Here is a 24,356-nt window from a genome sequence, read left to right on the forward strand (position 1 = left end):
TCTCTCACACACACACAGATCACAAGCTGACGTGTCACAGCAGCACTCCAGCTGTGTTAGCAATGCATTACGATGACACAGTAACAGCCCTCACACACAAAAGGGCTTCACAAAAAAACTTGTTTATTATCATTACTGCAATTGTGTCCCTTGCTATACTGTTCCCATAGAAGCCTGTAATATGTAAATAGGTATGCTAAAAAGAAAAAAAAAGGGGAAAAGGTCATTTTTGTTTATTAAGCATTCTGAACAATCTTAAGAAGTTCCAGGTAAGTTTTCTGTTTGTGTCTTTAAAATAAAAGAAAAAAGAATTTATGCTGACTAAGCAAACAAGTCAAAGTCACTGATTCCAGAATGAGCCATTTTGCAAGCCAACTCTAATTTGTCAGTTCATGCTAGATGGGACAAGGCAGTAGAACATAACCACATAATCTTCAAAAGATCTTTTTTCCTGCGGTGAGTTCCAAGTCCCTGCAGACTGCCTGGGTGAACTGTGGCAGGCCAGCAGATTGAGCATTTCAGAGGAGTGTGTTGGCACAATGGGTTCCTGGCTCCAGATGAAGCAAGCTGGCAAAGGCATGGTCAGTATTATCCACCTATGCCAAAAACTCAACAAAAGTATACAGAAGGGCTGCCAAGCATATGGTTCATGGGTCAGGGGCAGGCCGATAAAGGTTCTAATCTAGCACAGCAATGCACTTCAGAACTACTGTTCTGATTTTAAATCATCTCGTGGACCATAGTTTGGAAAAAAAAAAAAAGTTAATGTTAAGCGTTAATGTCTGTTATTCCACTAGGGGACAAAACATAGCAATAAACTCAGGGCCATACAAAAAGAAGTGAGAATGATACAGTACGTAGAGTAATTCTTCACTAAAAATGTGACTCTGCAACCATGTATCTTTCTAAAAAGTATTTAGGTTTCATATATATATTATAATGTATTTATAATAATATGTTTTAAACTACTAAGTAACAGCAAAAAAAAAAAAAAAAAAAAAAAAAAAAAAGCACATCATATGCTCGGGGTCTTGTAGTGTGGCCCCACAGAGTCTCAACCCACAGCCAGAGGGACAGACACATGGCTGAACATACATGCTTGTGGCATTTATCTGATAGTCAAATAAAAGCTGCATTCTTGTTTATAAAAAAAGACCAGTGAATTGCACCCAAGGTAAAAAATATCATGCTTATTTGTCTCTGTCTCTCTCTCTCTCTCTCTCTCACACACACGTGTTTATCTGAAGTGTACACATTACAAAGGAATGAAGCCTAGGGGCATTATATGGAATTTCAACCTTGCCATGGAAAAATAAAGCTGTGATAATATAATGGACTTTGTATTTCATTGATGCTAAGCTTGATCTTAGTGTTAATGTAAATAAATAAGCAGACAAGCATTTTAAACATTATTCTGAATATTTTGAATTGTTGTGCTTCCCTTACCAATAGTGTGAGCTCGAGTGGACAATGGTGCTTTGCTCTCATCAACTCCTGCGTAGTCACAGTGACAAAGCAGTTGGAGGAAACGGAGGCGGTCGATAAAGGCTAAATGAAAAGCTTGTTTGTCAGGCTGAAGAAAGCTTTTCATTTCATGATGCTAACGTCTTCCTCACCATACATCAAGAGTAAATAAGCTTACTAAGGTGAAAAATGGTATTATGTGTGCATACTCAAGTGTTCCACCCTGAGCATGTTAATCTTTCTAACACTGATCTTCAATGGCGTCCAAAAGAGTTATTCTGTAAAGAAATACTGAGCTTTTTAGTTTAAACCTCTTTCATTTACATGTTGGTCTATTTTCACTTTAGTTAAGGGCATCCTACAGTACATTACTCACAAAGTAACCTTCTTATCTGTACGCTCTGCTCAAACAGCTTCCAAAGCTTCAGATTTCATGCTAATAATGCTGTCAACAGCATCATGCTCTTCACCTCATATATCACTAACTAGCCGAGCTGAGTCTCAAAACAACTGAGTCATACTGTACAAGCTACGTGGCCAAAAGTTTGTGGACATTTCACCATCACACCCATATGTGGGTTTTGAATATCCCATTCCAGAGGTAGTTCCCCTTTGCTGTTATAATAACTTCCACTTTTCTGGGAAGACTTTACACTAGATTTCAGAGTGTGGCCGTGTGGATTTTAGTGAGATCATGCACTGATATCAGGTGCTCAGGCTGGAACATGTTTGGACCTTGGTTCCTTCCTTAGTTCCAGTAAAGTCTGGCCTATAGACAGTATATTATAGTATATACATACACATTTTTTACATATACATTATATATACAGAAGATGGATACGAGATGAGAGTTTAGGATTTCAGCTTTTATTTCATGGCATTTACATCTAGAGGTGTTACCATAAAACAGAACTAGACCTGCAACAACAATCAATAAAATCGATATTAATCGATTATGAAAATCTTTGTCCACGAATCTCATTATCGATTAGCTGGTCTGCGCACAGCACAGGGCAGGTGTACTTATTGTGTTACTTCTGTTTGGAAATCACGCATCAGAGAATACAGACCAAATGTTGTGTCCCAAATGAGGTACTATACACTTACACTATACACTATATACTTTACCATCTAGTGTATGAATTTTAGAAAGGTAATATCGTCTCAAATGGAACACTTGGGGTTTTTTACTAACCGGAAGTATAAGCAGCTTCCTAGTCGATGGCACATGACGTGAAACGCACGTAATATGACACCACAAGCTTTAGCAGGATACCCAGAGTCAATGACGATGAGTTTCTTCAGTTTAATGTTTATATCAACGTTACCTCTTATGCCGTAACATGACCTTAGTCACCATCAGACGGAGGAGTAATCTTCAAGTGTCAGTGGAAAAAAAGTGTGCAACCTCCAAACTTTATATCCAAAATGCTACATGGTCTGCAAGGGGTTGGGGAAACCAGTGCTTGTATAAAAGGTTTAGTTTAATTTAAGTTTATTGTCATTACAGTCTGTATTTGTGCGATGAAGTGTAACTTCTGTTGATTATTATAATGGGAGCAATCTGTTAGTGATCGATTAGTAACGAGGGCGCATTGCTCCTTACTCACAATGTAGACATGAAGAAAACAATAGTAAACAGTGTAGTGCAAGTAAGGTCGGTAATGCCTTCAGTCTCCTCTTCAGGAGGTGAAATGCATGCTCAATTGGGTTAAGGTCTGGTGATTGACTTGGCCAGTCTAAAACCTTCTACTTTTCCCCCTGACAAATTGGTAGACAGAATGTTCCTGTAAACATTTGAATTCATTCTGCTGCTACCAGCATGAATTTCATCATCAAAAAGAATAGTGATCCTGTTCCAGAAGCAGCCATGCCACTACCTTTGAATGTTTTGGTTCATGAGCAGATATATTCTTTTTCCACACTTTGGCCTTTCCATCACTTTGGTAGAGGTTAATCATGGTTCCAGAACTTTTGTGGCTCATCTCTGTATTTCTTTGTGAATTCCAATCTGGCCTTCTGGATTCTTACTGCTGAGAGTGCTTCTTCGAACAGTGGATTGCGATGCCTTCACCCCTGCCCTGTGGAGATTGTTGGTGAGGTCACGGACTATTGCTTTTGGGTTTTTCTTCACAGCTCTCACAGTGTTTGTCATCAGATGCTGTTGTTATCCTTGAGTGACACATTTGGTGCCTGTTGCTCGGTAAACCAGTGGTTTCTTTCTTTTTCAGGACATTCCAAGTTGTTGTATTGGCTATGTCCAATGTTTGTGCAATGCCTCTGGTTGATTTTCCCTCTTTTCTAAGCTTTAAAATGGCTTGCTTTTCTCCCATATACAGCTTACTGATTTTCACGTTGGCTTCTCCTTTTTAACAAATATTTAAACAATCAATGACACCTGGGTTTAGGTCAACCCATCTCAGGGCACAATTGCACACACATTCACACACTATGGACAATTTGGAAATGTCAATCAGCTTACAACACATGTCTTTGGACTGGGGGAGGAAATCAGAGTACCTGGAAGAAACCCCCTGAAGCACGGAGAGAACATGCAAACTCCACGTACAAAGGGCCACCAACCCCAGCTGTGCGAGGCAAATGTAGTAACCACTAAAGCCCAAAGTATACTCTGTTTTTTTTATGAGTATACTAGCCTTTCAAAGTATACTCCATTTGACACACGTGTACACAGGCGGCTGACGCATGTGCATTACGACAACTTGCACTACCCCTCCTGGCATCAGTACAGAGCAGTAAAGGCTAGAATTATACAAATTTGGGTACTTTCTAACCTCCTCGCACAATCTCTCGTCCACGTCGCCATCCACTGATGCGCTAACTTGCACTTGTTTCCGTCTCTTCCATTATTTCTCCGACTACCTTGAGAATCAAGGTCACTGGTGCCACCTTGTGGAACAACTAAATAGTCCAAAATTAAATGCGCATGTGTGACGTGCACGTACAAAGTACGCGTGGTTATAAAAATCTGAATGCACATGTACTGATGGTAAATTGTCTGCACTTGTATAGAACTTTTTTTTTAACCTTAGCAGCTCCAAAGTGCTTTACACTGGTTCTCATTCACCTATACTCAAACACACACACGGGAGCAGAGCTGCCATGCAAGGTGCTAGCTTGCCATCAGGAGCAACTTGGGGTCCTTGTGTCAACTTGGGGGTCAGTGTCTTGCCCAAGAACACTTCAGCAAGTGGAGTCATGTGGGCTGCGAATCAAACCCCCAACCTTACGATTAGTGGACAACCTGCTCTACCACCTGAGCTACAGCTGCCCATACTGTATGCTGTACCTAGTGTACATGTAAAAAGTGAAATATACTTTGGGCTTAAGCCACCATGCCCCTGCTGCCCTGAACAATATGACATAATTAAGGAGCTCTACAAGTAACGCCAAGTGTTGTTATTAAGGAGGTGTACCCAAGCCGATTTATTCCAAGATGAAGGATTTTGAGGAGCAGGATCCTTCTTCCTGTAGTGCTGGAAATTGTCACAAAAATTTTCAAAGTGCCATCTGCAGTACTGGAGCAGTCACAAAATGTGCAATACAAAACTGCACAGAGTATGCAAGGTCGTAAGCTCACAAAGGTGGTTTCGTTTTCACCCAACCCTTGCATATGCTGTCTCTATGGCCTTAATACATTACCTTGAATAAATACATGTGCCCAATAAATAAATTAACAATTTTTGTCCTAAAAAGGTAGGAGCATGAAGATAATGATTTGAAGAAAACTAGAAAGATGTAGGGTGAGAATGTCCTAGAACAGTAAAAGAAACCCCCCCCCCCCCCCCCCCCCTTTTTTTTTTTACTTCCGTCATGAGTAGGGTTGATATTAAAAAAGCAAAATCTTTAGTTTGGCTCCCATTTCCCTCCCAGTTACAAGGCATACAAATGCATTCTCCTGAATATTTATTTGTTTTTTTGCTTTTTAAAAGATATCTATGGAGTGCACGGTGGCTTAATGGTTAGCACGTTTGCCTCACATCTCCAAGGTCTGGGGTTCAATTCCTACCAGGGCTGTGTGTGTGTGGAGTTTGCATGTTCTCCCCGTGCTGTGGGAGTTTCCTCCCCCAGTCCAAAGACATGCATGGTAGGCTAATTGGTGTGTCTAAAGTGACTGTATTGTATGAATGGGTGAGTGTGTGTGATTGTGCCCTGTGATGGACTGGCACCCTGTCCAGGGTATACCCCTCCTTGTGCCTGATGCTCATACCCTGAAGAAGGAGTAAGCGGTAGAAGATGGATGGAAAATATGTTTATGGAAACAACACCCTAATTTATGTACAGGCATTTCCAAACTGTACAAGCAGTGACTCTGTGTAACTGATAGTTTGGGTTATAATACTTTTCTGTAACAGAGAATCACAAGTCTCTATCTGACTAACAGCTACTCCTGCTGGAGCCAAGTGGAGCTGCACATTTATTGGGTAAGGAAATAACAGTGAAAGTGATACTTTGACTGTCATAATTATATTTGCCTGATCGTAATTATTAGAGATGACTGCGATCATTTGGTGTGATCACCATGTTAACCCTTTCTGAATGAAGGTACATCAATCAGTCAAGGAGAAGGAATACACAAGGTTCATTCTGAAAGGAGTTCAGTGATCTAGTGTAGTGATGTATTGATTTTTTTTTTTAATGAAAGAATTCAAACTGTGCGCTATTAGTAATCATGTCATGTAACATTTATTATTTACTTACATATTTTTTGCTATCGTATGTTGTTCAGAAATCGATTTTTTATAAATGTTTGTAAAAAAAAAAGTGTATCCAAAATTCAAAAAAGCAGCCAAAAGAATTTCCTTCCTATTTTATTGTTGATAAAATGTATTTATTTTCTGTTTTTCATCCACATTATTATTTCATTATTATTATAGCTTTATTAAAAAGTTTATATTAAAAGGTTTAAAATAACTGGCTTAAAAAAAAAAAAAAAAAAGTACAAAAATGTAATTGTTAATCAAAACTGTTTGACTATTAAACAAAATTCACGACTGTAACAGATTTAAGAGGCACTAATTATGTATACATATCTTATACAAGAAATGCAAATACATAAAATGTAAATAACCAGAAATAGCACGCAAAATATGTTGAATTTATGATTTCCTTGTACACTTGCAAGTTGTATAGGTCACTTAGTACTTATACTACCCCTGGCAAAATGTATAGAATCGCCACACTTGGAGGATGCTCACCCACCTTTTTTTACTTCGTAGCAAATTATACAGATCAGAGATATGACACAAAACTATTTTTGTTTAAAAGCTGAACATTCTGGCTTTGTGGTACATACCTCAAACAAGTTCAATTAAATAATTTTATGACATTGACATTAAATGACATAAAAAAATTATGGAATCAATGTTGAGGAAAAAAATATGGAAACATCAACAACAACAAAAAAATCACAACTGATAATTTGTTGCGCCTCCTTGTTTTTTTTAAGGCATGGATTTCAATAATGAAAATATTCTCCATCAAGCTGGTTCCAGCTTACTAGAATAACGGTTGACGGATCAAATTTGCAGGATGGAGCCTCTTCATGGACCAATTTTTTCAATTTCTACCATAAATTATAAACCGGATTGAGCTCCAGACTGTTTGCCCGCCAGGTCACAGAGTTGATATGCCTTTCCTGAAAAAAAGCTTTAATACTCTTTTTTCTGTGGTAAGATTATCATCCTGAAAACTGACTTCATCATCATCAAACCTATTTTCTTGCAATGGAATGAGAAACATGTCCAAAATTTCAGTTTGCACCTGTGCATTGGTCTCCCCTTGTCCTTTATCTGACATGAAACCCCATATCATAAATAAGTGGGGACATTTGATTGTTTTCTTCAGGCATTCATTTTTATATGTTTCATTAGAACAGCACCAGACAAAAAGTCCCAGCACCGTCTCCTTGGCCAATGCAGATTCGAGATTCATCACTGAATATCACTTTTACCCAATCATCCACACTCTCTTTAACCCACTGTTAGCTTGTTTTCTTCTGTTTAGGTGTTAGTGTTGGTTTTCGTTTGGCTTTTCCATACATAAATCCCATTTCATTCAATTTTACCAGGGGTTGTACTGTACTGAATTTAGCCAGTTACTATTTCTCACTTACCAGGCCCTCTCTCTAATATAAAAGACCAGCATATGACCACCACTGGCCAGAGGTTACTTGGGCCGTGGACCATTCTCAGCAGTTCAGAGACGCACACACTACCATGTGTGTTGTGCTTGTATAAGTGTGTTTGCCAGAACAATGTAGCTGGGTTTTCAACATCGCAGTGTCACTGTTAAGGTGTGAAACAATCTAGTAAGCCAAAAATACACAGAAACATTTATCCTGCTGCCACAAAGGACAATGTATTAAGACGTTTATTAGGAACATTCAGATGTTCCCAAACCATCAATCAGTCAGTGAAGTGCAGAAGTTTGCACTCGTGGGCAGAAAGATGCTAGGATGAATTAATTTGATCTCTTGTTCTGGATTTAAAAGAAAACTTGAGCAAGGGAAATGCATGCTCAACTGGTGCAGGGCTTGTGATTTACTTGGCCATTGCAGAACATTCCACTTCTTTGTCTTGAAAAAGATTGGGTTGCTTTTTTGTTAAGTATGCTTGGGGTCATTGGACATCTACATTGTGAAACACTGCCCAATGAGTTTGCATTTTGCCGAATCTGAGCAGATAATCTTCACTTCGGTATTCATCATGCTGCTTTTATCAGCAGTCACATCATTAATGAATACAAGGGAAGCAGTTCCACTGGTGGCCATCCACATCTACGCCATTAGTTTTACACGCCAACAGTAACAGATTCCAAATGCAAATGCCACACTTGAAGTCAACTCTATGGCTACCTTTTACCTGCTTACTTATAAGTAAAATAATGAGGGAAATTCACACCATTTGCCGTGGAACAGCTGAGCAAACAACTTGTCCAATTACTTTTGGTTCCTTAAAAGGGGGGTGGGCACTGTGTGTGTGTATATGACGTAGTAAAAAGTAAGCATAGTACACAAAAATAGAATGCTTCACACAAATATCCTCCATCAGTTGTGTGAGCAATGGCTTGGATAATCAAGTAATGAACAAAGCATGGTCTGCTCAAACTATGATGGGTACTGATCTCCTAAAACAGGCTAATGACTTTTTGCCAAAGGCAATACTAAGGTAGTTTCACAGAGCCTGTCTTTTGTCTCTCTCTCTCAATACAAGGAGTGTGTCTCTTGAGGCATTTAATGTCAAAGACTTTTATTCAGTTCTGTACTCTTGAATATTCATCCCTCTCTGCTTCTGACTGGACGCTGCTAGATATTACCAAAAGCACAAACTAGAAAATTTATCACTTGCTCTCATGTGACAAGCACAAGTCCTACTCCCTTGGTCTAGTGGGAGCTCTTTATGTGAGATAAGGCGGCCCAAGTGAATCATCCTGAGCAATGGATCATTCAGCACAAAGCAAGGATTCACATTTCCTCTGTCTCTGGAAACATTACATTGTTTACTTTTCAAAGGACGACTAATGGGATAGATCCCTAGTATTGACAGAGGGTTTGATGAGTCAGAAGAATGTCTGTCCCAGACAAAGTAAATGGACAAAGATCACTTCCTGGCTTTTCACCATGTTCTGGAATGCACTCCTACTCCACTCACCCCTCCAACTCAGGTCAGACATGCACATCTGGAGCACATGGAGAGCAGTCAAATATAAAAAGACCTCCCTGCACTCAGAACCAGTATTCTCCAAAATTCTCCAACATTAGCTAAGTGGCAAACTAATTATAGCATCTAGTCCAACTTGACTTGCAACAAAAAGGTTCGAGAGAGGGGGGAGGGAGAGTTCTCTTTACTGTAGCAAATTGAGAGGATCAATGTTCATCAAATTACAAATTTATTATGGACGGTGACTTGTCAAGACACAAGCCTTACTTTTCATGTTTCATTTTCAAGTACATGCAAGCAGCATGCAAACAATTGTGGCCTTAAGCATATGACAGTGAGAGCAAGAGAAAGAGAGAGAGACATTCAAACATTACATCCAAGTAATACATTAGTATATCATTATTGGTCAAGGTTTGTACATCTTGTTGCGGCTGCTCTGATTCAACTTATGGTCTGGCTAAACCAGGTTTTTTTTTGTTTTTGTTTTGTTATTTTTTGTTTGTATTCTTTATCATAGCAACAGAGGTATAATAGTACCATGCATTATATGCATGTTGTTATACCAATGGTAAATAATGCAAAGAATAAAAATGTCTGAGTGCATTTTGGAAACCACAAGAATAGCATAGTGACAGCACTCACCTCCCTTTGAGGGTGTTTTCACACTTGGCCTGAATACAAGAGTCCACACCCAGGATGGATTCTGGACTTCTTGGGGGAGGGCTCATAATCACAGGTTTGCTTTCACATAGAAGAATGCTTTCTGAACCCTGGATTGATGCAATTCCATACGTCACTTTTGTGCAGCAATTTGCATAATATTTCGGACTCAGGACCGTTTCCATCAAGAGTTCATTACATTAATTAAAGTGTGAAAGGTGTCTCGTTCACAATCCCTGGTCCTGTTGAAAAAGGTGGTCTGTGGCTTGTTCCAGTTGGAACCTGGTCCACATCAAGGGTCTTACTCATCACCTGTGTGTATGCATAGTTTTGTGCATAAACTGTGCATACTCATGTTTCTATGTATAGAACTCTCTTTGTAAAGATTTGCTTTAGCATGAGGATGTGCATATAGCCCTGCACACTCCTGACCATGCGTATGCAGGAACCCCTAGTGGTAAAAAGTGCAATAGCAGGTAATAAAAAACCTGGGCTTTTTAAAGAGAAGTTGTTTACCATATATGGACATTTGTTGGCATATATTTATGCAAACGAAAGGGGCTGTGCACAGCACATCAATGGTGCACATCAATCTATGTGGTTTGCCTAAGCCAGCTCAGTTACATCCGGTGACGCATTGGAAGCTGTTTCCGCTATTGGCGATAACTTTGTGAAGATGGCGCAGGAGAGTATGACATATTACACTCGCGGTTAACAAGCGCTTACCCAGATTACCGAGAATGACGTTAATCGTATTGTGAGGTAGACAGCCAGCCATTAAATGGCTTTAAGTCACCTTATGTCATTGTCAGAAGCAGCAAATCGCCCCAAGCAATATCTTTGATTGACCGACAACTCCTCCACCTGTCCCTTAGTCACTTGTTCTCTTTACAGAGATCTTCAGTCCGACCAGTGCATTATCAACTGCCGTGGGTTCTGAAATTGAACAATAATTAATCATGTTCCAGATGCTGGGTATTCATTGGCACAGGAGCCTCATCCACTTGAGTGGAATCCTCCCTCCGCAGCCATACCCTGGCGCACCTTGGTTCTGCAATGGAGTAGCTGTTCCACTGGAAAAAGATGAGTACAGCCCCCTTCCTCAGTAAGCAACGCCTTTTAGGAGTTGATGGCTAGATCAGATCATCACCAGTGAAGTGACGACTGCAGACCCTTGTTTGAGTTGTGATGTTAAACCTCTCATGTCGAATGTTCAGTATCCACTTTCTGCGTGTTTCTTTGTCCACAGGAAAAGTGTGGAAACTCAGTATAGAGTTGAACTTTGAGGAGGTCTCACATAACGGTAGACAACAATGTGTACACAACAGAGACTTCAGCCGAATCACAAACTTAACCCAACAGCAAATGAGGATAAATTAGTCTTAGAACAAACCAGTCATCCAGAACTATTATGTCTTGCACAAGAGTGAGACAAATAGAAACTCTAATTGGATATCCAAACCATGGCAGAGAGCTGAATCAAAGTTGCAGACATGCTTTCTGAAATTTTCTTTTGACTCAGCCTGCTTACAGGAACCCACTTCCATACACATGCTCACATACACTGGCAAAATCAGGAGAAAGATGTGACCGTGCTGAGTTTGAGAGAGAGTGAGCAGTAATTGAACTCAAATGTGGCCCACACTGCCTTGTTCACATCTTGAAAATGTTTTCCACAGTGTATGCCTTATATTCAACAGCACAGCATAAAATAATTACTTATAGCAGTCGTGAAACAGATCGAATCTTACAGTCCTTTATATAGTAGCTGGCTCCAACAACAAAATGTTTTTTTTTTTGGGACTCGCCACCCTCTCTTCAGAGGACCATTGAGACTTTTATTCCATTGAGAGCATTTTAGTGTTATCAAATAAGTTCACATAAAGAAGGAGAATAAAATCTAATAAGACAGCATTGAGAAGTGCAAAAGATGACAATACTTAAAAAAAAAAAAGAGAGGGTGAAAAACAGTGAAAAAAGGAACAAATGAAACAAATACTGAAGTAAAACTTCATGTGAATCTCTGCAAAACAATAACTCATAGCTAAAGGTTTTTTATTTTTTTTATTTTACACCATACACTATGCTGTTTATGTTTATTAAATATTTACTATATTTATTCAATAATTTTGTCTCAAAAAGCAGGCCTTACCAATCATGTGGTTGCCTCTTAGGTCTTTCCCTCTTGGGCGTGGCTTTCTATTTTTATATTGCACATCTATGGAATGTCACACCTTCCTACAGTCCTTCAAGCCTCACTGCTGACATGCACACACTTTATGGGCAAAGCACCCAAGAATAGAAAACAAACTCTGAGAAATCTTGGCTTTCTTAAAATGTTCTTTTCCAAGACGCAAAAGATTAAACAAAACATATTACAAAGAAACAATAGCAGGGGACATAAAAAGCCAACAAGCGTTTTAATTCCTGCACTATTCACATAATTTGGATGTGAATATCCTTAACTTAAAGATGAAGGTCTGCACTTTAAGCTCATACTGTATTATACATAACTCATTATTTTAATTCAACTAAAATACACCGTGGTAGACAGTTAAAATAATTGAAGATAGCATAGGTTAGATATAATTTAGTCACTGATTCTGGTACATTAAGTCACAAGCCCCACACTCACATGTGACACATTCATAAGCTTATTTGCAGCCTTCAACCTCCAAAACCCAAAGACTGCAGACAAGTGCCATTTTAATCAGCTACTCGGACAAGGGTGAAGCTCGGAATAAACAAGCTTTATTCCCGACTTCCCCTCTAGACTCCAAACCAAAGCAAAGCAACACAGAGTGTTGCACAGAAAATAAATCATTGTTCATTTTTTGCCTAAGAGTATAGATGGGATCAGTAAATGGATACCTACAAAATTTTGTTAAAAGCCTTTAACTCAAATAAAATAAAAATTTTTTTTTTGGTTTTTGTACCATTCTGTGTAAACTCTAGAGACTGCCGTGTGTAAAATTCCCAGGACATCTGCAGTTTCTGAAATAATCAAACCAGCCTTTCTGGTACCACATTCAAAGTCACAGAGATCACACTTTTTCTTTACTCTGATGCTTGATGTGAACATTAACTGAAACTCTTGACCTGTATCTGCATGATTTTTTTTTTCATTGCTGTTACATAATTGGCTGAATAGATAACTGCATACATGTGCTGTTGTACAGGTGTTCCTAATCAAGTGGACGGTGAGTGTACATAAAATGACATTATAAATCGAGGCCGCATAATGCTTAGTCCTGTACTTTGCTCTTCTAGCTTGTGCTAGTCTTTGCAGAGATGTACAACAATAACCATGATCTTTCTAGAAAATAATCTGAAAACGATTCCTAGTTCCTAGAGCCTCTAAGGGTTCCAGACAGCCATTTATTTATTTATTTATTTATTTTCTATTTACCATGCTTTATAAAATAAGTAAATGCAGATATATAAAGTAACTAATTAATGATGATTTCTATTACTAAATGAAATGGCTGAAATTGGTTAAGTTAAAGTTTGTGCTTTAAGTGTTAAACCTCCTTTGAAAAAAAAAAAATCTTATGCGTCCTTCAGGCTAAATGGTTACCCATGATACAAAAAAAAAAAAAAAAAAAAAATCCTGTGCTGATGAGAATAACAGGAGCCTCTTATAGAAATGAATTTGCCCTGTGGAGCTCTGGATCAGGGTGACGTCAGGCAGCTAGCATGTGATGGGGAAGAACTTGTGCTAGGCTGACAGCCATGACTAAACTATTATGGTTGAAGCTGAATTTTTCCTTATTTCCAACCTTTTCTACACAAATGAAAGTATATGTGCTTTTAAATACCAGGACAGTATCCAAGCAATCCATATGCTGATCTGATTGCTTACTGTTTTTATGCCCAGAGTCTGCTTTGATGTGTATAGATCTAAATAATGGATTGTGTTCTGCTTATTATTATGATGTGTGATTCGATGAATGATGACAGAAACTTTTTAACACCTGGAAATACCTTGACTAAGGACCGTTAAAGTCGTATGACTTCAGAATACCAGTTAGGCTTAAGAAAAGTTACTGGGAGTATTGCTTCATAGAGCAGGGTTCAGACTCCATAATGTTTTGGGTCTATAATAATGTACATTATTTGTCAAGAACTCAGACCCCTGCTTGCACCCAAAATTTCATCCAAGTCATCATAGAAGTGACAGGAATCCTTCATTTCAGCAGACTCTCCACTTCAACACATTTTAATCACAGATGCTCATGCACTTCCGTCATAGTTTTTTTTTTTATTTATTGTACGCAGTACTGTAGTGCTGTTCTGTTACAGCCCCTTTCCTTAATTTATTGAGAAAACAAAAGAAACACTTATGTTCTTCTGTGTTGAGGATAATTGGCATTTAATGCAATCCTCTTTCCAAATTTCAAGAAATGCACAGCTCTCCTCCTGAGACCACACAACCTCGTGACCTGACACGGTGAGAAGTTTTGTGTTGTTTTCAGCAGTGACAGAACATGGCTGCAGGTACGGCAAGCCTCCAGATACGCATGTCGAAACGAAACGCAAAGACCTCGTAGCTTTCACATATCATGAAGAAATCGAACCACAAAACAGACCCACAAACGAACCTTCGCTCGTTTTTGGTTCCTTTTAGAGGAGTCTGAGATCACTTGGTTTGTTCACATATACATGCTGAACCGCTCCGAGAGTGTTTGGAGGGCTCATGTGAACTAGATGCGAAAACACCCTAACAGCTACTTGCTTCCAACAAACAGAAAGAAACTGGCTAAGACAGGAAAAGAGAGAGACACTGCATGCTACTCCATGTGTCTACTGCATACAAAACAAATGTCCCCCCCCATTATGTTACCCATAAAGCAGAGCACTTTAACCATCTGCTACTGTTGTAAACACGTAGCTACCTCTGCTGCCACTCATTGCATTTACGTAAATTTAATCGCACACGATGGCTATCAAACACACAGAAGAACATGGCATTGCTGAGCAGAACGAAAAAAAAGTAGTCATCAGAATGGTTGAGCTAGATGGTTTAGAAAAACAAGGGAGTTTGGCCATAATAAATTGAATCATTGACTCACTGTCTGTAGCTCGGCTAGAATTCTCCTGAGCTGCTGGTGGGGTTTTATATTCAGTGAAGCTGGGGGTCATGCTGGCCTCGGAAGAGAAGCTGTTCTCAGACGCTCTGGATGGAGATGAAGTCTCCACCTGCCTGTTAACCAGTGGCTCAACCCGTCTGCTTAGCAGTGACGAACTCTCTGCTGTGCTAGGAGACTCAGCCTTCCTCGGAATAGGTTCAGGAATTCTTGCAGCCGACGAAGTCACATCAGCTCTTCGAGAGGCAGCTAACGGTTCTTGTGCTCGTGAAAGGGTGATCTCTGCCCTCCTGGGTGAGCTCGGCTCTGGAATTCTGTTATGAAGCGAGACCTCCGGCCGCCTCAGGCCGAAGCGGTTCATCCCAGGGCTGGGCAAGCTGTCCACCTGTTTGGAGGAGATGTCGATGGACATTTCAGTGCGGCGTGAAGGCTCCATGCGCCGCCCACTACCCTTCGGAGAGCGCTGACCACTGGATGAGGACTCTGAGCCATGTCTGGAGGAATTTTCGGAGTTTCGGGATCCCAGTTCGTGAAAACGGCTTGTGGCTGAGGAGCGAAGGGGATTGACGTTTCGGCGTGAAAGCAGTGAAGGATTTGTGGGCGAATCAACCTCCTCTACTTCGAATGACCTTTTCAATGCTGCAGATAAAAAAATAAAATAAAAAAGAAAAATGAAAACATGTGAAACTTTCACTGTAGGTTCAAGGTCCAATTAATAATGCTTAAGATATCAAAATAGAGTGAAAGATTATTTGGAGGGTGTAAGGTACGATTATTTTATTTATAGTCGTAGTCTCTCTTCATCTATATCAGCTGGACTGTAATGGGTTCAGCTACACATAACTCTGCTTACACTCTCTCTCTCTCTCTCTCTCTCTCTCTCCCTCTCTCTACACACACACACTCACGCACACACACAATTCAATAAAGTCAGTACAATTGATTGATCCAGAATAGTCACAGATTAAAAAGGAATACTCAAAAATAATAATTAAAAAAAAGTATTTCCCATGACTGTATTTTATTTAAGAGCACATAGATCCAAACTGAGATCACATGGGCCTCCCAGGACATAATCAAGGTTCAGTTTAATATATAGCAATAAGACAGCATCAAATCAAAGCTCTCACGTAAGAGGTAAAACCATACATTGCTAGTTTATCTGTACCTATACCTGTATTTATATCGGATATTGTCTTCCAGGCGTGTGTAAAAGTTAAAAGAGAAGATTACGAAGCAGATTTCCATTTTGAAATAGTTGTATCACATAATCAGTTCCTCGAAATAAAATATAAAATGGTATTTCGAGTTGAAAGCTGAAATATGAACAACACAGCGATTAATAAAATAACCTAGACCTACCTGATTTGACACGTTTTGAAAATATTGCCACCATGAATGAAATGTCAAAACGCCGCCATGAGCACAGCCCTACACTGTGAGGTCAATTTTATGGTAAACCAAAAGGGTCGTTATTCGCATGCGTCGTTATACCGTTTTAAGTTTAAAAACGCTGTTTTCTAATCGCAGCCAGGTGTTAAATTAATTTAAGATAATAGGCACGTTAATTTGCTTATTAAAAAGCAAAGAGAAGGGACTTTGTTTTACACATTTGTTTTACCTCGCTATTATTGGTGTTTTGAATGTGTTGAATGAACGAATCTACGGCAAGTCCAATCATTCAATCGGCAAAACACCAACAACGGATTAAATAGGTACGGATTTTGTCTCTGCTATCCATGAATATTAATCATTATTAATAATGATCGAAGGGCATCAGGTTTAGCATTATCAGACAACAGACGTCCGGTGCAGTCGTTTATTGTCTGCTTGCATTGTAAAACAAAGTTCCTTCTCGTCATTGTTGATGTTTTGCAGATTGAATGATTTGACTAGCCGTAGATAATTCAAACACAGTAGAGGGGGAGCTTTGTAATGAGCAAATTAATGTGCCTATTAAGCGACGTGTGACGTTAATGTTACGCCGATCAGCGTGTGATGTTAACTTCAGCCTGGAGATGATTAGACAACAGCGTTTTTAAACTTAAAACTGCGTAAGGATACACGCAAATAATGACTCATTTGGCTTTCTATACAACATTCATATCTAAGTTATGACCTACGCAAGCAGGTATCTGAATTAAGCCAATAAACTAGAGTTGCACTGATGTATTGGCTAATAATCGGTATAGGCTGATAAAGGCAATTTTTCATGCCATCGGCCGATAGTTTAAAAGCATCCGATGATCAGGGCCGATTATATCCTGTCAATCAAAACAGGACGAGAAAACATTTCATGCTGTGTCTCTTGTGTGGAATGACGACAGCAGTTTGTAATCTCTGCACTGATAAAATTTTACACCCGACACTGCAGCAAAGAAGCGGGAGTTTTTTCCAGTCAAATTCTGTTCGAGCTGAATTAAAGCGCCAGTACACTGTTCAAAGATATAAATGAAGATGAGTTGACAAAAAAGTAGTATATATTGCACAGAAAAATATATTTGTAGAGTAGTGTATTTCATATGCAGCTAATGTTAATATATAAAAAAGTTTATATTATATATTACCAGTTTGATGTCAGTGATGAAGTAGAAATGCTTTTGCTTGTGGTGAGTGAATGTGAAGCCTAAAAAGAGGTTTATTTATTTATTTATTTATGTCAGTCAATGTTGATATGAATTAATTAATAACATTCAATAAGGTAATGTGTTAAGGTTAATTAGAGTGATGTGTTTTCTTTTTATGCGACAAGTTACTGTGAAACAACTTGTTGAAATGGAGATAAAGTTTTTATTTGCTTTTCTTTCAGAATTATGGAATTAATTATAATTAATTTAAAAGAAGGCATAAAAGGCAGAACTATCGGTATCGATTGATATCACTTTGAATAATTGGATATTGGTATAGGCTGAGAAATTTAGTATCGGTGCATCTCTACAATCAATCCCATTGTTACATTTGGTCAAGTATGTCAGAGAAGATTACCTACGATTCATAGGTCACTCCCAAATAGACTGATTATTAACAACAACAACAATAATACTAATAATAATAGTGTGGTTACCAATGTTCTAGGCATGTATCTGAATGTGATATGTACATACAGTTTGGACTGAACAGATAATGTGTCCTAAACGAATACAAAAACAGATATGAAAAACAGCCTGAGTACTATTTTCCACTTATGTCATACTGAAAGCACAAGTTTAAAGCCCCACCCCCACCTTAAAACCTGCATAAAAAGACTTGCATTTGAATAAATTCTTTTCCCAGCAGCCCAGTGTTTTTAAAGTACAGATGAGGCCAAAAGTTTGCATACATCTTGCCTAAAGACATTCAAGCTCAATTTTTCACAACTCCACACATTTCATGTTACCATGCATTTCCTGTGTTAAGTCAATTAGGGTATTTATTTACAATAAAAGGTCAGTTCAAATTAATATCTAAGAGGCAGATTTATTTCAGCTTTTATTTACTATATCAGATTTTCAGTGAGTCAAAAGTTTACTTGCACTTTGCTAGTCTTTTTATTGCATTGCTTTTTAAATGTTTGAACTTGAATGAAATGCTTGGGGTAGCCTTCTACATTATGGAATGGGATTTTTGCCAGTTCCTTCAGATAGAACTGGTGTAAGTCAATTAAAGGCAGATGCATTTCAGCTTTAATTCACTATAATAGAATGCCAGTGGGTCAAAAAGTTTTTGTGACCTCCTTGCTTGGACACACTTCTTCAGTTCAGTCCACAAATTTTCTATGGAATTCAGGGTCATGGCTTTGTGCTTCTTTCCTGAAAGATGCAGTGTCTGTGTGATCCCAAGAAGTTTACTGTATATTTATATGCAGTTCCATACAGTTGTTTGTATAGATGTTCATGGTACCTTCAGCTGTTTGTAAATTGCTCCTAAGGAGGAGCCAGATTTGTTTCTCAAGTTGATTGGATTTTCAAGGGCAAAAAGGCACTGTCTCTAAAGACATGTCCTGTTACAGCCACAGGTGCACTTCCATCAACTGCTAATTATGATAATTAGCTAATCAGAAGCTTCTAATAGTCATTACATCAATTTCTGAAATCTTCCAGACTGTTTAAAGAGATGGTCAACTTGGTGTAATCTTTTGACCCACTGGAATGTGTAATGAGTATATACATCTAATTGAATGTGGTGCATGAGGTAGGAGACAAATGTAAAATGTTGTATAAAATTTTGGTGAAGAGAATCAGAAAGTGAACTGAGCTTTTATGGAATAACATAAAAAGAGTATGTGTGTGTGTGTATATATATATATATATATATATATATATATATATATATATATATATATATATATATATATATATATAAAATTAAATAGCCAGGCAAAGACCAACAAAATAAAGAAAAATAAACTGCATTTCATTTCAGTATGTGATATGAATTTGTCAAGACAAAAATCCAGTCAGTTTGGTTATGGCACACCTTACAACTCTATAGGCACAGGTAAACTGATATTTTTTGGCGATGCTATTAGCTTGGTCACTTGATCAGTTTGCTTTCTTTATCAGCACCAGTTTGCTAAAATGTTGCTCTTTGCCTCCCTGGTGCATTGCCTTATTGTTAATACAATTTCATTTTAGCTCATAGCCTCTCCCCAAAATAGAACAGAAGCTCCTTAATTGAATTGTACTAAATCCACCCTGGGTTTGTAGTGGAGGGCATGGAGACAGAAACTGATGATTGAGTTGTAAGTCAATGCAGTTTACCAATGCATTATCAGGATGAGGATATAGATATAGGATGAGGATACAACCCTTGGCAAAATGTATGGAATCATCACACTTGGAGGATGCTCACCCAGATTTTTTACTTCATAGCAAATAGACATCACAGATATGACACAAGACAATTTTGTTTAATAGCTGAACATTCTAGCTTCATCAAACATCCCTCAAACAAATGAAATTGTTTTAATTAATGTCATATTTTTTTCCAGATCAAGTTTTTGTTCCTCCGCTGGCTTTTTTTTCCTTTAAGGCATGGACTTCACTAATGAAAATATTCTCCATCATGTTGGTTCCAACTTTCTAGAATAACGGTTGACAGATCAGCTTTGCAGGATGGAGCCTTGTCATGTACCAATTTTTTTTCAATTTCCACCATAAATTATAAACTGGATTGAGATCCAGACTGTTTGCTGGCCATGTCACGGAGTTGATATGCCTTTCCTGAAAAAAAACTTTAATACTCTTTGCTCTGTGGTAAGATTATCATCCTGAAAACTGACTTCATCATCATCAGACCTATTTTCTATCAATGGAATGAGAAACACGTCCCAAAATTTCAGTGTGCACCTGTGCATTGGTCTCCCCTTGTCCTTTATCTGACATGAAACCCCATATCATAAATAAGTGGTCACATTTGATTGTTTTTTTTCAGGCAGTCATTTTTATATGTTTCATTAGAACAGCACCAGACAAAAGTTCCAGCATCGTCTCCTTGGCAAATGCAAATTTGAGATTCATCACTGAATATCATTTTCACCCAATCATCCACACTCCATGATTGCTTCTCTTTAACCCACTGTTAGCTTGTTTTCTTCTGTTTAGGTGTTAGTGCTGGTTTGTGTTTGGCTTTTGTATACGTAAATCCCATTTCATTCAATCGAATTCTTACAGTTCTGTCACAAACATTGACTCCTGTTTCTGACCATTTGTATTTCATTTGTTTTGAGTTTTCTGTCCTGATGCTTTGCAGTCTTCCTTGGTATTCCCAAATGTTTTCCTTTTATAACCTTCCCATTTTGTTTATACTTGCATCAAATTTTAGACACGGCTGACTGGGAACAACCAACATCTTTTGCCACACTCTGTGTTGGATTTCCTTCTTGAATGAGTTTTATAATCTTTTTCATTGTTTCAATTGACAACTCTCTTGTTGGGGCCATGTTTCCTTTCAAAAAGTCCAAGCTTAAGGTCTGTAAGCACTCTCTTTTAACTGCAGACTAATTTGCATTTTTAGACTTGTGCTGGTATTTGTTTTAGAAATGCAAATTACAAGGTGATTCCATAACTTTGTTCCTCAACATTGAGTAAGTCCATATTTTTTTTCCTCTGCTTGAGCTGGGGAAAAATGCCATTAATGGATGGATGGATGGACAATATATTCATAAAAAGGGTTTTGTGTTTGGCCCCTGAAAATGGAGTAAATATGGTGGCACTAAGGAATTCCTTAGTGACTTCTGCTGAGACCTCTGGAGGGTCTCATTATAATTCAATACAATGTGAGACAATTACTGTTCCAGAGATAACTTACATGCTATCTAAGCTTCGCTGCTTGGGAGCCACCTCTCTTTATCTCTGTAACCTTTGATTTGCCATATAAAAATTGAGCTTCAAGATGTAACTTATTTAAACTGGCTATTACCAGGAAATCAATGTCAGGCCATATTACTCCATCATATTCAAGCTATATTAGCAGCCTATGACTGCAGTGTCCTGGATATGATGTTATTGTTCAGATTATTGTTCAGTTTAAGAGTAGTTTACAAAATGTTGTTTGCCATTTTGGTTGTATGGATAAAAGTCTGGATAGAAAGTATGCTTTTTCCCACAAATGCCAAACTGAATTTCAAAGCTGGAACATATTTCAGCTGGGCCATGTTTAAAAAAAAACAATCATACTGTCAGCTTTACGTGAAAGATTTTTTTTTTTAGCTGTGTATGATTTGTAGTAGCAGCTGTGCCACACAACACCACTAGAACTGTACCAAGTGGAATGGTTATTATTAAGTCGGGTAACATCTGCTTGTTTATTAAACAGCCTCAAAACAATACTGAGCCTTTCTGAATAAATTCTAATCCTGATAAGTAATTGAAAACTCTTACTGCAAGAAGCTTTTTTTCCTAGGGTTGCTCATGGTCCTTTACAAAGGTGTCTACTGTGGAGCTCTAGGCCTTCACCTTAAATAGTCAGGCAATGGCATGTTTAACATAGCAGAACATGTCAGCCAAGCACACATGGATTTAGTTTCTTTTCAGCACACAGAAAGACTGATTTGGTCCCTACTCTGCAGGAAACTGAGAGCTGAGAAGTGTCATACAGCACATCTTGTGCCCGTGGATAAGACAAAAAAGCTGTGTGTGTGTGTGTGTGTGTGTGTGTGTGTGTGTGTGTGTGTGTGTGTGTGTGTGTGTGTGTGTGTGAGAGAGAGAGAGAGAGAGAGAGAGAGAGAGAGAGAGAGAGAGAGAGAGAGAGAGAGAGAGTGTCTTAAGGAAGTCATAGCAAGGGGTACACTCAGCTAAGACATGACTGGATTTTAGGGTTATCTGACTGTCAAAACCTAACCACAGACCACCCAGATACTTTATAAGTCTGGCTGTCTAGAATCACAAAATGTATTATAAACTTAAAGCTGTCTGACATCTTATAAAAAGGTTTTTAAATAGAAGACTTTCAAAGCTTAAATTGGACCGCTTTGAAATATATTTAAAATATTAAAATATAGGCACAAATAGCAGTCCTCTGAGGTCACAGAGTCATTTTCAAATAGATGCCAGTTTACAATGATACTTGGTCAGTTTATTTTAGAAATTTCTTCACAGCAATGCATGTAAATAATATATGACAACATTTATGCATGAGCAAAATTTCATAATGATTTTCACCTGTTGGCAGCTGTGTTTGCTGAATTGTTATTTTAGTAAACAAGGATGGTGTCCCCTCATTTATAAAAAATAAAAATCATACTCCAAAATTTGAGGAGTTCTAAACAGTTTCTCTCAGGGATTTCTATGGGAGGCAGATAAGTGAGAAAAGTGCAGACTTTATTGAAATAAAGTGCAGTCAGATAACCAAAACCATGAAAACAAGAAACAGAACTAGAACAGAGAATACTAGGCAAAGCATCCCGGTAATAAACTGAACTGTGGAACACACAACAACACTGCAGGCATCTCTAATGGTCAAATTACATTACATTTTTAGATAAAAAAAAATCAATGTTCTGAAAATATTGGACATTGTTTTCACAATATTTAAACAGCATATTTAGTTCATAAAAGTAGCACCCTAAAAATTCACTGACCTATAGCACCCATGCAGTTGATTATATTAATAATATAATGCATAGTCTTGAGGTGGTATTTGCAAAATTTTGTGAACTTGAGATGAACAGCCTAGGAGAATTTTGAAAAAAGTATAACATTCTGGTATTATTATTATTATTATTATTATTATTATTATTATTATTATTATTATTAAAAGCATTATCTGCAAAGAACTCTGTGTTACCCAAGGAGATAGACAAAAATACAATAAAAAAAATCTGTACAATCATTACAAACCACAAAGTTAAGAAGATATGCACAGAAATATGTACTCATATTTGGACTTTGGTGGTGTTAGATAGTTTGAGTGGCAAACACAAAAATTGCTGCAGAGAATTTTGGGTCAGGCCTCTATCAGTCTAATAAATTTCATGATAATTGTCCAGTAACAAACCTGTCAAATATTTGCTGAACTCTAGTCTTAGGCCCAGATGCAAAAATATTGGTAATATATCTGTTGTACTCTTTTTTAAAAAAATACACAACCCTCAAAATATTCAAGGTTGCAGTCGGATGGCTGTATACAGTTCTATGTATGCACACTTCCATGTGATAGGAAACAAAATTCTAATCCATGACACAATGATCTTTTTGGTTCAAGACAAGGGTCACTGGATTGGAACGAAATTCAAGGAATCCTGTCTTTAAAAGATATTAATGAGTTTTGTGTGAAGCACTTCACTTTGAGAGACTAGAAGAAAAGGTTTGTGGTTAGACCTGTCAGGTCAGTTAAAACCCTTACATTGCCACTTATACATTAGCAGGAGATTTACAATCAGTTGTCACATTGTCAAAGAATAAAAAGTTGGGTGGTGTCCTTTTGATCAAAAACTATATTGCCCTTTTCATTCCATATATCCAACACTGGCCTGTAACATCAATATGATTCTGCTTCACCATGCAATTCTTTAAATAACTTTTTGCCTGTAGATGCTATTTGCCAACTTTTGTATGATTTAATTGACTAGGACAAGGAGACCCCTTGCCCTCCACAATTTAAAGTTTTCCCTATGGCATGATCCAACCCTTAATACCCTTAATGAGTTGGTCCATGTTGTATGCAGATGTCCCTTCTGTTGGCTGAGTATCAGTCAAAATACTGCATCTTTCAGAAAATGTTGTGTTTATGGTTAGGATTGTCAGGAGGTACAAACATATAAAGCATGGAAATGTAATATTGTCTTGCCTGAAGTGTGACCAGTGTATTAACCAGTGTATTTATTAATTAACGGCAGAGTATCATGTATTGTAATTCAGAAATCAACAGGTAATTAAATTCAATTCAATTAAATTCAATAAAATTAAAGTGTCTACCTGGAGCATTTTATGGAAGAATGGAAGGTCTTTAAGTGCTCAACTCATACACCAAGGCATATGCAAAT

The 24,356-nt window shown here is 38.0% G+C and overlaps 1 protein-coding gene across 3 annotated transcripts in view; it reads right to left on the bottom strand.

Annotated features, from left to right (window-relative positions):
* Positions 1–24,356, bottom strand: part of septin9a (septin 9a) — a 93,464-nt gene that overhangs the window by 43,749 nt on the left and 25,359 nt on the right. For all 3 annotated transcript variants that reach the window (XM_017454749.3, XM_017454759.3, NM_001329323.1), the window contains one exon: positions 14,879–15,532. In XM_017454749.3, coding sequence (XP_017310238.1) covers positions 14,879–15,532 — 654 coding nt within the window. The remainder of the gene's footprint in view (positions 1–14,878; positions 15,533–24,356) is intronic.

This window comes from Ictalurus punctatus, chromosome 2 (genome assembly GCF_001660625.3).
Source record: "Ictalurus punctatus breed USDA103 chromosome 2, Coco_2.0, whole genome shotgun sequence".
Classification (NCBI taxonomy): Eukaryota; Metazoa; Chordata; class Actinopteri; order Siluriformes; family Ictaluridae; genus Ictalurus; species Ictalurus punctatus.